The sequence below is a fragment of the Bufo bufo genome, chromosome 11 (assembly GCF_905171765.1).
Source record: "Bufo bufo chromosome 11, aBufBuf1.1, whole genome shotgun sequence".
Taxonomy (NCBI): domain Eukaryota; kingdom Metazoa; phylum Chordata; class Amphibia; order Anura; family Bufonidae; genus Bufo; species Bufo bufo.
The window spans coordinates 22,645,135-22,662,300 of record NC_053399.1 but is presented as its reverse complement, the minus strand read 5'-3'; the positions used below and the strand labels follow the sequence as shown (position 1 = coordinate 22,662,300).

The window sequence follows — 17,166 nt, the reverse complement described above, 5'->3', positions numbered from 1 at the left end:
ATCCTGCTGATTTAAAATTGGTTTGACGTTTGAGGAAAAAAAAAGAAAAAAAAAAAGACTTATTCTTTATGCCAAGGTTTCGCTGCACCAAGAGGTGGGCCCCAGACCATCAGGGCTCCTCAGCTCTGCCCCCCCAACCCCGAAGCCCTGCTTTGCATAAAGAATAAAAAAGTATTTTATTTTTTTCTTGGGAACTATGCAAATGATCTTCACAAGACAGGGATCATTTCAAAATCGGCTGGATCACCCCTACCGGCCTTGTTCAATAGGGTTGATCCTGCTCTTTAAAGGACTTCTAAAAGCAAGGCTTGCACATCCGGTGGCAAAACAGTTCTGTTTAAAGTCTGATTCATATTAGATTATACGTGCACAAGATACAGAACCCTACGCCCCCGTACTCATTAGGTAGACTACAGAGTCCTACTAGCCACAATGCAGCGCGGCCCTGGAATTCGCAGCGCGGCGAGGATCTAGATCTGTCTGTATCGGGCACCGTACTCTACGGCACAATTTACAGAATCGCATAAGGGGAAAAAAAATATGCCATCTGCCATGTAATATAATTCAGCCCACTACAGGACACAACCTCCGAGGGAAAGGATTATAATAATCTTCTATGGGTTTATCCCACAATTACAGTGAAACTGGCAGCATGATAAAATAATGTTTTTTGTTTATTATGCACACATGAAAAAAAAAAAAAAAAAAAAAAGGCGCGCTGGTGTCCATGGAAGAGGGGAACGCCCCCGACTGTACACCAGTGTCTGCCTTTCCAGGTCACACGACGCTCTATCTATATATGGAGCTTCCAATGACAGATTTCTACAGGAATGCTTAAATAAACTCTTGGTGGGCGAAGGTCAGGTACCCGGTATGACCCACGGTTTCCCTGGGTGAAATGCCACTCTTCAACAAGGCACAGCCCTGCTGGGACCCCGAGAGTGGCTTGGATGCATCTCCGCTCTCTGGGTTTTCCTTCTCTTCTACGGCTTTTCCAAAATTTGGGATTTGCAAGCTGACTGTCCGTACATCGTATGTCCGGAGGAGAATTTCCAAAGTGTTGATCTCTGCAAATCCGTGTTCATTCAGGGCCAGACACGTCCTCTGCACTTGCTCAATACAGGGAGAAAAGGAGCAGAGTCTGCCACCTGGAACAGAAAAAATAAAATAAATTAACGGGGGGCGGGTTCTTACAATGTTTAGGGGGGGGGGGGAATCGACTGACATGATTAAAGCTTTTAGTATCTAGAAATGTAAATTCAGCTCCTACTGCACCTTCTATGTATGTGGCTTAAAGGGGTTGTCCACTTAAAGGGCACCTGTCAGCGGATTTGTAACTATGACACTCGCTGACCTGTTCCATGTGCGCTTGGCAGCTGAAGACATCCGTGTTGGTCCCATGTTTATATGTGCCCGCATTACTGAGAAAAATGATGTTTTAATATATGCAAATGAGCCTCTAGGAGCAACGGGGGCGTTGCCTTTACACCTAGGAGCTCTGCTCTCACTGGACCAGGTGTGATGACATTTTACCGGCTGGCCCTGTCAAAGTGCAGAGGGGGCGGCAGTTGGAGAGAGCTGAGCCTCTAGGTGTAATGGTAACGCCCCCGTTGCTCCTAGAGGCTCATTTGCATATATTAAAACATCATTTTTCTCAGCAATGCGGACACATATGAACATGGGACCAACACAGACGCCTTCAGCTGCCAAGTGCACATGTAACAGGTCAGCCAGTGTCATAGGTACAAAACTGCTGACAGATGCCCTTTAAGACAATTCTTTTGTTAGAAGAGTACCTTGATTTTAAAAAAAAAAGAGTTCTCCATTTTAGAAAATCCCTGCTTAATAGATGGATGCCTTGATAATCTATTTTTTTTACCAAAAGTTTAGAAAGCTATAACAAACTGAGTAATACTGACCCTTATTGATACCCGCTGCTTCCTGGGACCCCCGCCAGTCTCTGTATCCTGGTCTCCAGTGATGATGCTAAATACAGACGTGTGACCACTGCAGCCCATCATGTATTGATGTTGAAATGTCATTGCTGGAGGCCAGGATACAGAATGTGGGGGGATCGGTAAGGAGGAGAGTTTGTTATTCTATAGCAGGGGTAGGCAACCTCCGGCACTCCAGCTGTTGTAAAACTACAACTCCCAGCATGCATACTGGCTCTGCTCTTCTAAGAACTCTCATGGAAATGAATGGAACATGCTGGGAGTTGTAGTTTCACAACAGCTGGAGTGCCGAAGGTTGCTGACCTCTGTTCTACAGCATTGTAAGCTTTTGGGAGGAAAATAAAAATCAAGACTCTGAAAAACCCCCTTAAGACGATCCCAGGGTGCCCCACTGCTGGGACTCCTAGCTATAACTAATCTATGGAGGAACGGGCTGCACTTGTTCAATTTTCCAGCAGCGCCACCATAGGAGAACTACGACTGTCACATTGCCTTGGCGCAGCTCAGCCCCATCATAGTCGTGCCGTCATTGGCCTGCAAGAAGCAGAGAGACAGCCACGGCGCTACTGCGAGCACTGCTGCCTTCTCAAAAAGCTGATCAGCGGGGGTCCCGGGTGTCGGACCCCCGCCAATCAGATACGGAAAACCTATCTTTAAGAAAAAGGCAGACAACCCCTTTGATATAATTCAGCATGAAAAAGTTACTTTTGTAATTTACTTACTGTAACAAAAGCTCCAGTTGTAAGATATTCCCTGAAATTCATTATAATGGCGCCCCCTGGTATTCAATCTGTATAGCAATGTGCACATCCACCTACTGAGGTGGTCGCACATGCTCAGTTCCATCCTACAATCGCCACCAGCCATATCTACTGTTAGAAGCTGTGACAGTTACAGGAAGAGAGCTGCCGCAGAAAGGACACACCCTATAGAAAGCGTACGCCCCCTCCCTTCCCCCACAGAAAGGACATGCTCTGCGAGATGCCAGCCTGAAGAGAATCTAGCAGACCAATCTATGTGGAGAAAGAGACTGCCAGGTACTATATGATGTCTCATTTTCTTTCTTTTTTTTTTATTATCAATCATGGAAGAAACCCTTTAAAAGGGAACCCGTCATCAACGTTATGCTGATCTCACTGAGGACAGCATAAAGTAGTGACAGACATGCTGATTTCAGTGATGTGTCACTCATCAGCTAAAAGTAAGAGGTTGCCGAGAACCAGCATCACAATCATTGCAGACTGGGCCTGGAAAAGAGTCCCGGCCACCTGAGAAGAGTCCTGGTTATTCATGTCCTGCTCTCCTGCCCACCTGCTGATGGCTGACAGTCTTCTACCTAGTTTTCTCTCTTTCTCGCTAGGAGAGAACTGCCAATCATCAGCAGATGGGCGAGAGAGCAGGAGATTATGGATAACCAGGACTCTTCTCCGGTAGACTGGACTCTTTTCAAGGCCTGGGCTGCAACGATTATGATTCTGGTTCTCGGCAAACACTTATTAGCTCATGAGTGACACACCGCTGAGATCAGCATTAAGTTGATGACAGGTTCCCTTTTAAACAGTCCCAATTGATATATGAACCGCCCGTCTGTGTAATGCATGGACAAGCAAAGTAAGTGTACAAGAGAGGGACGGATCTTTAAAGCCCATTTGGGCTAAAAAATGCCTCCCCCTCCCCCTATCCAGTTATCAAAATCTTTCTATATTAGGTTTCCATATTTCTAGAGAACGAGAGCTCGAAAAAGTTTCTCCCGCCAAGCCACGTACACGAATGTGTCCCCTGTCACTTTACATATTGAAAATTGTGAAGTCTTTATCCACTGTAACAGGGGAAACATTATAGCCAATTAGCTTAAAGGGGGGTATTCTGGTAATTTCAAGTTATACCCCCTATCCACAGGATAAGGGCTAGCTATTTGATTGGTAGGGGACCCCTCATACCCCACAAACTAAATGGAGCAGCAGGTCCAACATGAGCACTGTCGCTGCATTCAGCTCTCTGAAAAAGTTGAGCGCCATGTCCGACAGTCCTACCTCTGGGATCACCACTAAAAAGCAAGAATGTACCCCGCAGCCCCCTTCCCAAAATGTGAGGAGCTGCAGGTCCAGCATGCGCATTGCAGCTCCATTCATCTTTATGGGACTGTCGGAAATAGCCGAGTACAGCACTCAACTATTTCAAGAAGGTCCCATAGAGATGAAGGGAGCGGCAGTGCTCATGCTGGACCTGCGGCAATGTTCATTTTGTGAGGTCCTGTGGGGCCCCAGTGGTAGGACCCTTACCAATCCAATACCATAACTTGTGAAAGGGTGATAACCAGTGTTGAGCGAACTTGTGTTTCAAGTTCGGCGTCTAAAGTTCGGGTTATCGAAGAATCACGTTATGGATTCCGCTACTACGGACCATAACAGAATTTAGAATCCATAACGCGATTCTTTGATAACCCGAATTTTAGACGCCGAACTTAAAACACAAGTTTGCTCAACACTAGTGACAACTTGAAATTACCAGAACACCCCTTTAAGGAATATATGTATACATAAGCACTACGTTACAGGCAACTTTTCGATGTCACTGCACTTTCCCTTTAAATAATATCTTCGAATGAAGAGTACGAAGTCGGCTTTGTCGCGGCATGTCCTGTAAACACAGCCGTGTGAGCCCGGCTTGATTACTTTTCGTGGCCAGCGCCACCGTAAATCTGAAGCTCAGACATCTATTGCTAGAGGATAATTAGAATCCTACACAAAACAAACCAAGAAAGGAATAATTCAGCAGCCAAGCGGATCTGAAACGCAGAGCATTGGGATTCCACGCATGGCTTCAGTCTTCATAAATATGGAGGCATCTAATCACAATGCTTTCTCCACAGACATCTAGTGCATTATAAAGGAGGAGAAAATGCTACTGGAAATAGAGTTTCCCAGCATTTTTAAAAAATTTCTAAAAATTTTAATTAAAATCTGGGGCTGCACAAACCAAAGTTTTAACCACCCATTAACAAGAGAAGCGTTCTCTCCTAGTAATATACCTGTGGCAGATGAGAAAGTAAATGGTTAAAAAGGGGGGATACTGTGGGTGGAAACAGCGGTCTTACGTATACATCCATCATGAGGCCAATGATGTGACCCATTGGGGTGTAAGGTTGGTTTCATAGTGAATTGTAGGAAAACACTATTTTTGTGATGTTTGTCACAGCATCGAAGTGTCAGAAATTCCACGGTCCGATGTTACAGTAAAGGGGTTTTCCAATCAGATATTGATGACCTATCCTCGCAATAGGTCATCAATATCATATTGGTGGAGCTCCGACTCTTGGCACCCCCGCCGATCGACTACTTTGGGCACCAGAAACTATACAGTGAATAAAAAATGGAAGCAGAAGGCTCCATCCACTGTGTGCGAAGAATGGGAGCTGAGCCGCAGTACCCGGGCCGCTTGCTAGACAGTGGATGGAGCCTTCTGCTTCTGGTGGCTGCCCGAAACAGCTGATCGTGGGGGTGCTAGGTGTCAGACCTTCACAGATGTGATGAGTGAATCGGGGCATGTGCCGTTCGTGGCCGGGTCCAGTGTGAAGGGTCTTTGGGAAGAGAGTTTTAGCACAAGTTGTTCTCACTGATGAATTAGACATGGTCTACAAAACCATATCATGATGCTGCACCCTCCATGATCTATACCCATACCCAGGTACCTAGAATGAAAACTGGAGGCAGTTTTGTTTTTTGTCTTCTGCGTGGTTTTAGAAGGAGCTCAAGCAAGGTCGAAAAAGTCCATTTCGGTTAGCGGGAGCTTCTGATCAAAGTCTAATCTGCAGATTTGTAGCTGGAATAATCAAAGAAATTATTGTGGAGAACATCACAGCTTTGCTCTCCTGCTGAAAAACACCAAGTACAAAACATTGTAAATGTGCTGTGACTTGGATCAAGCCAAAAAAAATAAATAAAAAAAATGATAAAAAATATATATAATTTGAAATTAACCCAACTAGAAAATGTTTTGTATAGTTATGAACTCGAAAACCATAATGAATACCCAACGGACCCCACAGTGAATGGGATTTTTCAGGACCCAGTTAGTGGCCTTACCCTAGACCTTGTGCTTCAGTTTCATTTCTTTTTTTCCCATTTGTATGTACCAGGACAGAAAGACTGAAAAATGCCACAGATTGGAAACTAATCTTAGTAAATCTGCCCCAATATATTTTTTATTCCTGTATGAACCCTTTAATTCCATCGGTGACGTGTCACGGTCATTCTAGACTGTTCCAGAGGACATTTGTCCAGTTAGACCCATGAACTGAGACTGCAAACTAGCTCATATGTGAAAGGGCTGCACTACTATTAGGATAGTGAAAACCAATTTGTCACTGACTTGTGAATTCCATTACTGGAAATTTAGCATATGCCAAGTGGAGAACCCCAACAATCTTATAGGTATGGGAGAAGTGCAATTAACCTCCAAGTAGTGGACCCCACCAACCTCATGGTTATGGGAGCAGCCCTATTGTCCCCCAAGTGGTGAAACCTAACAATCTCATGGGTATGGGAGAAGTCCAATTAACCTCCAAGTGGTGGACCCCACCAACCTCATAGGTATGGAAGTAGTCCAACTGTCCCCCGAATGGTGGATCCCAGCAATCTTACGGGTCTTGGAAAAGGCCAATTGTCCCCCAAGTTGTGAATTCCAGCAATTTCATGAGTATTGGAGCAGTCCAGGTATCACCCAAGTGGTCGATCCCACCAATCTCATGAGTACAGGTGCGGTCCAATTGTCCCCTAAGTGGTAGACCCCGACAATCAAATTAATATGGGCGCAGTCCAATTGTGCACTGAATGATGGATCCCAGCAATCTCATGGGTATTGGAGAAGTCCAACTTTTCCCCAAGTGGTGGATCCAAGCAATCTCATGAGTATTGGAACAGTCCAAGTGCCCCTCAAGTGGGAGCAGTCCAGTTATTGGGATGTTGCAAAGTTGAATTTAAACCATAAAAACTTTACGATGGAGATACTCTTACCTCAAAGAAACTTAGAGTGGGGGCAAATAAGACACCCTGGAGGTACAAAGACTCCTAAAAAAAAAAAAAAAAAAAAAAAGTGTCCTTTTAGGGTGATGGCCTATCCTCAAAAAAATACATGGGGGGGGGGATCCATTGCACAATGGATGAAGCTGTGTAGTTCTGGTGCTGGAGTGGAGCTGCACAACAGCTAATGAGCAAAAAACAGTGCCCCACCTGCTCACAGGTTGTATGTGGTATTGCAGCTCAGCCCTGTTCACTGCAGTGGCGCTGAGTTGCAATACCAGACACAAACCATGGACAGTTGAGGTGCAGTTTCTGGAAGAAAGCAGCCATGTTTTTCCAATTAAAGACAACCCAACAGAATACTTGGCTTCGTGCAAGTTCCCTTTAAGGATGCATGAGCACAGCGTCTAGGACTAGAACAGGAACAAACAATGGGAGGTGGAAAGAACAGGGGTTATAACCTGCTTAATTCAGCTGAAATTTGGGTTAGGGGCCACCACCCCCTATGTGAACAAAGCCCATGTGATGAAACCCATTCACAAAACAGACTCAAGCGAACAGCCGCTCTACCCCAGTGTACGACAAGGTTAACAGCAGACGACCTACAGTCTGACAACCGCTACATGCAGTGTAGGAAACGTCCTAATGTCAACCTACAATGTGCTCTTTGTCCTGAACGAAATTCAAGTGTGCTCGGATGAGAATATTGGGGGATGGGATCCACTCTTCATAGAGGTCTGCTGGCCTAGAGCTACAAATGACGGCCTATTCCAAAGCTTAAGCCCCCGCCCCCCCCCCCCATAAAGACTATTGTGAGCTGAACTTGCCGTTATTCGGCAGTTTGACAATCTAATGTGTATGTGGAGCTTCCGGTTCTCCCTTGACAGATGATGTCAGGGGAGAGAAGGATCAGGAGTGTTAAATGTCAATGCCCGATCTTGTTGTTCTTCCCGGAGATGAGCTGCAGGCTGAGGTGCCTGCCAGCGTCTTTTTCCTCTCCGCAATGAAAATATGTACGCGCTCGGCTGAACAAAGCACGTCGTTTATAATCGGCATTATTAAAGGGATTATCCAGGAAATGAAGAGACAGCCCAGCCTCTTCTAACAGCTGATTGGCGGGGGTCCCAGGTGTCGGAACCCCGCCGATCTGATATCGATGGCCTACCTTGAGGATAGGTCATCAAAATGAATTAAGAGATAGCCCCTTTAAAACTTACAATAAGGGCCACACCGCACAACAGCATCTGGAGTCCATTGGGTGCCTGTCATACGGAGATGCATGTAGTCCACAGGATACAGGACTGATGTATGCTCACCGAGGGTCCGAGCGCTGAGACCCCCCCCCCCCCCAACAATCATAAGAATGGGGGTTCCATGTCCCCTGTTAATGGAGAGGTGGCCACCTCTATTCGGTCACTAGAGGATGGTCTGAGATTGTTGAGGACAGTGCTTGACTCAGTCCCACAGACTACGAATAGAGCCGTGTCCCTCTCGGCGTCAGACTGCAGGGAATAAAAGGATTGGACTGTTGGATTAAAACACGTCTGATCCTTTGTCCCATGAGAGATGAGCCACCACTAGAGGTATACGACAGTGGCTTATAACCCTCTTGCAATGGAGAACACTTGCATGGTTGGCCGAGTTGGGGGGGGGGGGGGGGGGGGGAATCAATGGGTATATCCCTATATCCCAGGAACACAGCATTAAAGCCACAGACGGGCCCGTTGCATTCACGAGAACCATCCCCACCGTCTATGGCCTCCTTGGGATTCTCATTTATTAGATCAGTGGAAACAGAACCTCAGATGACGACATTTTCTAAATGGAGCCAACACTGTTCTTGAATATGCAGTAATTCGGTAAAAGCCCTGATGATTCCCAGTCCTGCAACCTGTGTGACCGCTGAAAAAGCACATCCAGGATTAGAAAAACAGGACTGCTTTCTTCTAGAAGCGTGTCACACCTGTTCATGGGTAGTGTCTGAGATTTAAGATCAGCTCCATTAAAGTGACCGAGTCTGAGCTGCAATACCACATACAACCTGCAGACAGGAGGGGCGCTAGAAGAAAGCAGCCATGTTTCTCTAATCCTATACAGCGCCATAGATAATGTAATAAATACAGTTTCTGCTCCCCCATCATGTCTGGTCCTGGATGCATTTCTTTTCCACTTCGTCTTCTTTCGCTCATCATAGAAAATGTATTTTTCCCTACATTATAGAAACCCTACACGTCGCTGCCCACGCAGCAATTTCAGAACAAAGCCCAAGATGTCTAGCAGTATAATATTGTTCTGCGCACATGTGAAGTTACATGAACGTCTCTGTATCCCGAGTAAGTGTGGTCCACCATCGGACCTGCAACGCCCCGGTCAAGGTGGTCACTGACCTCTCTGAGGAGCAGTTGTGTGGTGCATGGAGGGCATTTCTGCACTAGACATATGTGGTTATATCTGGAAATGGCTCATCAGGTTGACCAGTAATAGAAAGCAAGTGACCTCCATGACCCGAGCATTCTAGGCACCACCACCTTCCACGCTCAGAAGATGGGATACAGCGGAGGTGAAAGGTCTTCCTACACAGGCACATTTTCTGGTTCCTTTAAGAACCTCATTGACTTCAGTGGGATTCTTCTTTGGCAATGCCTTCATTGGCAATGGCGATGCCTTCCACCCGGCAAAAAGAAGAAAATAATTTTTGGGGATTGGACCATCATAGTCTGGATTAAAGAGGCTCTCTGAAATCCCTTTTCATATGACATGTCATGGGTGCCCCTTCTCCTCCTCTTCTGGTCACACGCATGTCACTGTTGTCGGGCACTCCATGGCCTTAGCAATGGTAGCGGTCACATGCTGCGACTGCACTTGTGAGGCTGCGCCCAAATTTATGAAGAGGTGTACGCCACGTAATAAGTTAGGCGTAGTATCCGGTGTTCCTTGTGCCGGTAAAGATTTCAGTATCCTTTTACACCAGATCCTTTTTGGAAAAGTGGCAAGGCTGGCGGAGAAAGCCACTTGCGTAAATTATTTTTTTTTCTCACATGGCATCTAAAGTTGCAAAAGTGCAGTGGTATATTTTAATGATAAATCCGCCCTATAATCTGCAGTGTCATATGCTTGATACTAATGGCACCCAACCACCCCACTGACTTATAAACGGGGTCAGTCAGTCCTGCGTGCTGTGCTATTCTGGTCTTCAAATGTGAATGCCATCCTGGGTGATGAGCGGCCCGGGGGTCACTGTCAAGACGTATCCACCTGGATGAAGTGAGTACACACAAGTCTGCTGACAGCTCCGCGATTTGAATCCCTCCGAGATGACAAGTAATTTGGGAAGGAGGCGCTGAGGCGAGGCTGAGGGAATAAGGCAGCCATGTATTCTGTATAATCTGCTGTGCCAGCGGCTGCCAGGTACTGTATTCACAGCAGCTGCCAAACACCGAGCCTCAACCCAACGCCAGTCATCTATGCAGCCTGCTGGCGTCTTATCCTAATGAGTTTGCATCTGTACCTGTCCCCAATCCAAGATGTCTGCTGAGCATGGAAGCCAAGGAGCAAGGACAACGTCAGGTTACTCCTTCATTTTCACAGCACAGATAAATGATGAAACCATCCCAGGAAATATGGAGACGGCGGCGAAGAGAGATCAGCGGTGCCTGCTGCTTACCATTACCACAAATCCACCCAATTATAGTTATCAATATAGTTATATACTGTATTTTTTGCCCTATAAGACGCACCCCCTCCCCAAAGTGGGGGAAAATGTCAGTGCGTCTTATGAGGTGAATACTAATGAGCGCGTCCATTATGGAAGCGCTCATTAGTACAGGAGGAGCGAGAAGCTGCGAATGCAGCGCTCCCCGGGCTTTGTAGTCACAGCCTCCTGGTCCTCCGCCACTCGCTGTGACTACACACAGCGTAAAGACGTCGGAGCGCTGTGACCTCATGCTGTGCGCGGGGCAGGAAGAACAGGAGCTGGGTCCCCGAAGCGGCAAGTTGATTTATTGTTTTTGTCTGATCCGAGGTCTGAATGGGGGTCTTAGTGTCTGAATAGGGGTCCTAACGTTGGGGGTCTGATAGTCTTTCTTATTTTCCTCCTCTAAAACCTAGTTGCATCTTATGGGCAGGTGCGTCTTATAAGATGAAAAATATGGGTAGTTAGTATTCAGAGTGAACTCCCTTCATCTGGCATTTGATAATCCAGAAAGTCTGATAACCTGGCACTGCAATATGGAATTTCAGTAGACCGGTAGAAATAATCATGTAGCCTTAGGCTAAAGGGTCTCGGTTTTGGTGTTTTTTGGGGTTGTAAAAACGCCATGCAATTAAAATGGCATTCTTAAAACAAACTGCAGCATCTGCAGGGTGTTTAGAATTCATATTGGCTAGGATGTAACATATGGCTGCAGTGGCCTTTTTGAAAAATAAATGATAATAATGATGATAATAAACTACCCTAAGGCCTAAATTTGGTTCGGCGTTTTTAACATTGATTAAAAAAAAAAAAACAGAAACCACTTGAATTTTTTTTAATTTTTTTTACTGCAGCCATTTTTTCTTTTCAAAACATGTGTGGATGGTGTTTTTTTTTTTTTTCAATGCACCAAAAATTGCACCCTTAGACAATCTCTCTAGTCCTCTATAATCGGTGCTCCTGCGGCACATACTTTATGACACAGCATTATAGATAGCAGCTCCTGCAGTGATCTCACCGGGATGGGGGAGGCCAGCCACGGCTCAAGCACTTGCTGACATAAGGATTGCAGACGTTTTTTTTTTGCCATTCGCAACACAGCTAATTAACGAGATTAACGAGGAATTAATTTGGCGCATTCTGCAGCTCTAGGAGTTTAACAAGGGGGTAGCTGCGCCCCAGGAGGTGACTCCGCTGGAGAAAATAATGACAAATTTTCAGCGCCGCTTCAAGCTTGACCCAGCTGGTGATTTATAGAGGACGGGGCTTTAGGGTGAACTGTGCCCTAAACTGCAACAATGGGAAACCTTAAACACCAGTCGTCAGCAGGATCAATCCTATTGCACCGGATGTATTGCCCTGTCGGGTTGATGCTGCTGATTAGAATATCTGTCTTGTGAAAATTGGCTGTGGGGTTCTCAAAGGGGGAAAAACTGACTTTATTTATGCAAAATGAGGGCTTCAGTGCATCAAGGGGCGGGCTGGTGCACTTCCCAGTGCTGGCCACACTCCACAGCAGCCTAATCAGTGGACTCACTGATCAGATTCTTATCCCCTATCCTCTGTATAGGGCAGTAGTCGACAACCTTCGGCACTCCAGCTGCTTTGAAACTACAACTCCCAGCATGCACACTTGCGTGTTTTTTTTTTTTTTTTTTTAACTCCCATAGACCTGAAAGGAGGATTCTGGGAGTTGTAGTTTCAGAACAGCTGGAGGTTGCTGATCCCTGGTATAGGAGTAGCCTAAAACAGGGACAAGGGCAGCAAACTGTGCCTATGCAGCAGCACTCATGCCACAGGCGGTGCATGATCTCCGCTTACAGGAAGGGCAGGACGACCGGGCCAGAAATGTACAAGATCTACAGGAAGTGACTGACAACAGCAGAATACACAGGACTGTGCATACGTGCGGTGGTCACTCAGGACCTATGGCCCAGGCACATTCTGCATAAGATTTTATCCCTGATAACTGGCAGCCATCATAATTACAGGTAGGAATTCCCATGAGAAGCCATGCTTTGCACTAGAGCTTCCCGGTAATCCAGTCTTCCAAGGACATTGGCCCTAGAATACACAGTTTTGGGCACTACCAATCCCCCCTTTTATATTTCTTCAAAGGAATTACAACCCCTCTATATACCAGAACGGAGAGGCGCTATGAATGGCTGCCAATGCTACAAGGGAAATTTGTGGATACCTGTGCCTTCCTCTGTGCTAAAAGTCAATAGGTTGATCACTTTACAGGCCTTTTAAAGGGGATGTCCACTTTCCGCATACATTTTACAAATGCCATAACACCAGGGATGCCCAACCTGCGGCCCTCCAGCTGTTGCAAAACTAAAATTCCCAGCATGCCCAGACAGCCTACAGCAGGGCATGGTGGGAGTTGTAGTTTTACAACAGCTTGAGGTTGGGCCTCCCTGCCATACACCATTGTGTAATGGCATTAGAAACCCCACCCCATGGGTTCCGATGCAAGACAAAATGCGCCTTCCATACCTTACCAAGATGGCAGCTGTGTACTCTACTGTGCAGAAGATGAAAACATTCAGAGCAGGCACAGGCTGTCCGTCACTTCCCTGAAGCCAATGCTTTAAGCGCCTGCGCAGTAGGCAACGCTTGCTTCCGTATGTAACCCATGGGCACCAAGGGGCTTCTATGGCGAGCTCTGAAACGATGAAGCAGTGCCTTTACAGGCGAGTTATTTCTGAAATGTAGGCAGAAAGTGGACAAGCCCTTTAAGACAGGGGATGGCTTTATAAAACCAATGGGTTTGGGACTGAAACAATCTCACAAGCTCAAAGGGCTCGACAAATGTCCGCGGCCATGTTAAAGGACAATGGGTTAAAGGGATAAGAGGGTAAAGCGGAGCGGCATATGCCGGTGACGTAATGATCCGACATTCTGCTCACTGATCCTGCTAAAATGCTTAATCCCCGGCACAAACTGCAGAGAAATGACTTCACAGGCTATGGGACAGTCTCATTCATCAATTTAATGACACAATTTATGCCTCTGCAGACAGATATTTTATGGAAGACCTGGAGAATTCCCATAAAACAATCATCAGCCACCTTCATAATTCTGCAGCCTTCAGAGCCGAACTCTCCAAGCATTCATTGCTTCAATTCCAGGAATTCCTATAAAGTTCTGCATTCCAGGAAGGGTCTTCTTTACCGCAGGCAGTGGACGGTAATCTGACGTCTCTAGCAACTTCGCCGAGATAGCCTGTTGACCGTTTCCAATGACAAGCAGCAGAATTTTGAATGCAGCTCTGGCGACTATTACAGGTAATAACTCAGGAAGGATCGGCACTGGCCGGATCAGTTTGAACAAGTGCTTCTATGTCTATGGGGACGGAGCCGCCACTTGAGAATACCTCAAGAGTTAAAGGGATACTCGCTCGCTATGATAGCTTTATGATCAGCCTATCATCGCAAAGTAATATCTCTTTAATTCTTGAGATGTGTTCAAGTGGCAGTTCCCTCCCCCTGCCTCCTGGTGGGAAGAAGACCCCTGGAATATCCACCAATCCTGAAAATAAAGCGGTCGCAGTGCGGATTTAACCCATCTAACCCTCTACTGTTCTCCCTGCACAGCGCCGCCCTGATCACCTGGCAGCGCAGCGACCTGCAGCCGGCTATTCACTTCAATAAAGGGAAAAACTGTGAAGGGGATATCGTCCTGAATCGGCGGTGCCTTCATTCTCGAGACTGGCGAGGGGTTCCCAAGAGTCGGATACCTACCGATCACAAAGCAATGGCCTATCCCAGTGATAGGCAAACTGCGGCTCTCCAGCTGTTGCAGAACTACAACTCCCAGCATGAAAAGACTGCCTACAGCAGGGCATGGTGGGAGTTGTAATTTTGCAACAGCTGGAGAGCCGCAGTTCGCCTATCACTGGCCTATCCTAGTGATACATAAGATGGGAGTACCCCTTTAAAAGATTACAACACGATGGATCAGCAGCTGAGCACCACTTACTATAAACTGGACAAACCCTTGAAATCTGCGCCATACAAGCCACTTCCTATAGCAGCAGATGTCAAATTCCAGCAAATTGTGCTAGGATCCGATGTAAATGAGAAAGGTCACATAATGAGGAAAAACCAGTGCACACCGCAGCGCCAGTCTCCGGCTGGCCCCCATCTCGGCTCCGAGCGCTATAATCAGGTGAACTCCTAATAACGAGGTGCAGAACAAGGGCTGGATTCAGGTTTATAAGAAATTGCGTAACCTCCCCGCTCCGCAGACCACACATCCATCCAGCATTAGACTAAACAGGGTTTGCAAAGCCGACCAGCTGCTCCCTCCACGTCACCGAGTCCTGCATGTGGGCGAGGGGTGTGGGCTGCCATTACAAATGACAGAGCCGCGAGTCAAAAAAAAAAAAAAAAAAAAACACATAAGGGCTCATGCACACGAACATATATTTCTTTCCGTGTCCGTTTTGATTTTTTGCAGACCGTATACGGAACCATTAATTATGGTCCGTATTTCCGTTACGCCAAAAAATTGAATATGTCCTATTATTGTCCACATTACGGACAAGGATAGGACTGTTCTATTAGGGGCCGGCTGTTCCAATCCGCAAAATACAAAATGCACACGAACATGATCCGTATTTTTTGCGGAAAGCAAAATACATACGGTCGTGTGCATGAGGCCTAAAAAAAAATTTAAAAATAAAATAAAATCACGAGAGCGACATGATAAAAACACAGTAACCTCTTATGTGCTGCATGCAAGCTGTTCCTTAATGTAGCATTGCACGTCGCCTAACTGAATGGGATCCCCCCAGTACTGCTCATCCAAAGCCTTGCGGCTCACAGACAGATCACTAAATGGACAGTAGTAGGAGAGAAGGGAAATTAAAGCTCTACAGAAGAGGACCTCAACCTTAGTCACCCCACCTGTTGTGGAACTACAACTCCCAGAATGCGCACTTGCTCAGTTGTTCTCGGAACTCCCATAGAAGTGAACGCAGCCTGTTGGGAGTTGAAGTTTAATAAACAGCTGGAGGTCCAGAGGTTGCCGACCCCCTGCTCTATAGCAATGTTCCCCAACCTGTGGCAGCTGTTGCAAAACTACAACTCCCATCATGCTCAGATTGTTCTAAAAATTCCCATAGAAGTGACTGGATCATGCTGGGAGCTGCAGTTTAACGATAGAGAGCCGGAGGTTGATGACCCCCCCCCCCCCCCCCCCCCCCCAGCTCTAAAGCAATGTGCCCCAACCTATGGTTCATCAGCTGTTGCAAGACTACAACTCCAGTCATGCTCAGGTGTCCTAGAAATTCCCATAGAAGTGACTGAAGCATGCTGGGAGCTGTAGTTTAACAATGACCAGAGTGCGGGAAGTTTCTGACCCCCCCCCTCCCCCTGCTATAGCAATGTTCCCCAACCTGTGGCTTTTTCAGCTGCTGCAAGACTACAACTCCCATCATGCCTGATCTACAGCAATGTGCCACAACCTATAGCTCATCAGTAGTGTTGAGCGAACTGATGTTTAAAGTTCGGCGTCTAAAGTTGGGGTTATCAAGTATCCGGTTATGGATTCCGCTACCACGGACCATAACGGAATTTAGAATCCATAACGGGATACTTAGATGACGCCGAACTTAACACAAGTTCGCTCAACACTACTCATCAGCTGTTGCAAGACTACAACTCCCATTATACTTTGATATCCTAGAAATTCCCATAGAAGTGACCGGAGCATGCTGGGAGCTGTAGTTTAACAATAACCAGAGTGCGGGAGGTTAATGACCCCCCTTGCTCTATAGAAATGTTCCCCAACCTGTGCCTCTCCAGCTGTTGCTAGACTACAACTCCAATCCTGCCCGATGGGAGCTGTAGTTTTGCAACAGCTGGAGAGGCACAGGTTGGAGATCGCTGCTCTATAGCCTATGGCAGATTCCTGAATGCCGGGATAGGCAGCGATATTTGTTGGGCGGTTCACAACTGCAGCAGAAGCGGCCATTGGCGCAAGTTTAGGTCGTGACCAAGCTTTCCCAGATACGGACAGTTTTCATTAATTTCACAGGGGGTAACGCTCTACATTCTGAGTGTTCCTTGAATACAGCCAGGTACGTGACTTCTTTATAAAGCGCCAGACGCCGTCTGCCTCTCTGCGCGATTAGCATGTCATGTACGTACAGGTAAAACAGAGCTGCAGAGGAAAGCAATCCTGCGGAGAACCAAAAAGGGTGCAGGACAGACCTAGAAGGAGAAGACCCTGCGCAATGTGCAGAAACGCAGCCCGCCCATGGTTAGCAGAATACAGCCGCCATACAGCACATCCCCAGGAATAGTCCAAATCCCTGCAGCATAATCTGGTTTTTCTTCATAAGAACCACTTCCAGCCCAGCTAAAATCCGCTTTTATATCCAGCAGACGGCATCCATTAGGGGAAAACATTTAATGACGGACTCACCAGAATCACAGATTAATTTCGGGCAGATACAGCAAGAAAAATAAGGCCGAAGAGGTTTAAACTG

General features: G+C 46.6%; 1 protein-coding gene across 2 annotated transcripts in view; it reads right to left on the bottom strand.

Moving 5' to 3' along the window:
* Positions 1-515: 515 nt before the first annotated feature.
* Positions 516-17,166, bottom strand: part of TRMT61A (tRNA methyltransferase 61A) — a 47,145-nt gene continuing 30,494 nt past the window's right edge. For both annotated transcript variants that reach the window (XM_040411351.1, XM_040411350.1), the window contains exon 4: positions 516-1,148. In XM_040411351.1, coding sequence (XP_040267285.1) covers positions 835-1,148 — 314 coding nt within the window. In that variant the 3' untranslated portion in view covers positions 516-834. The remainder of the gene's footprint in view (positions 1,149-17,166) is intronic.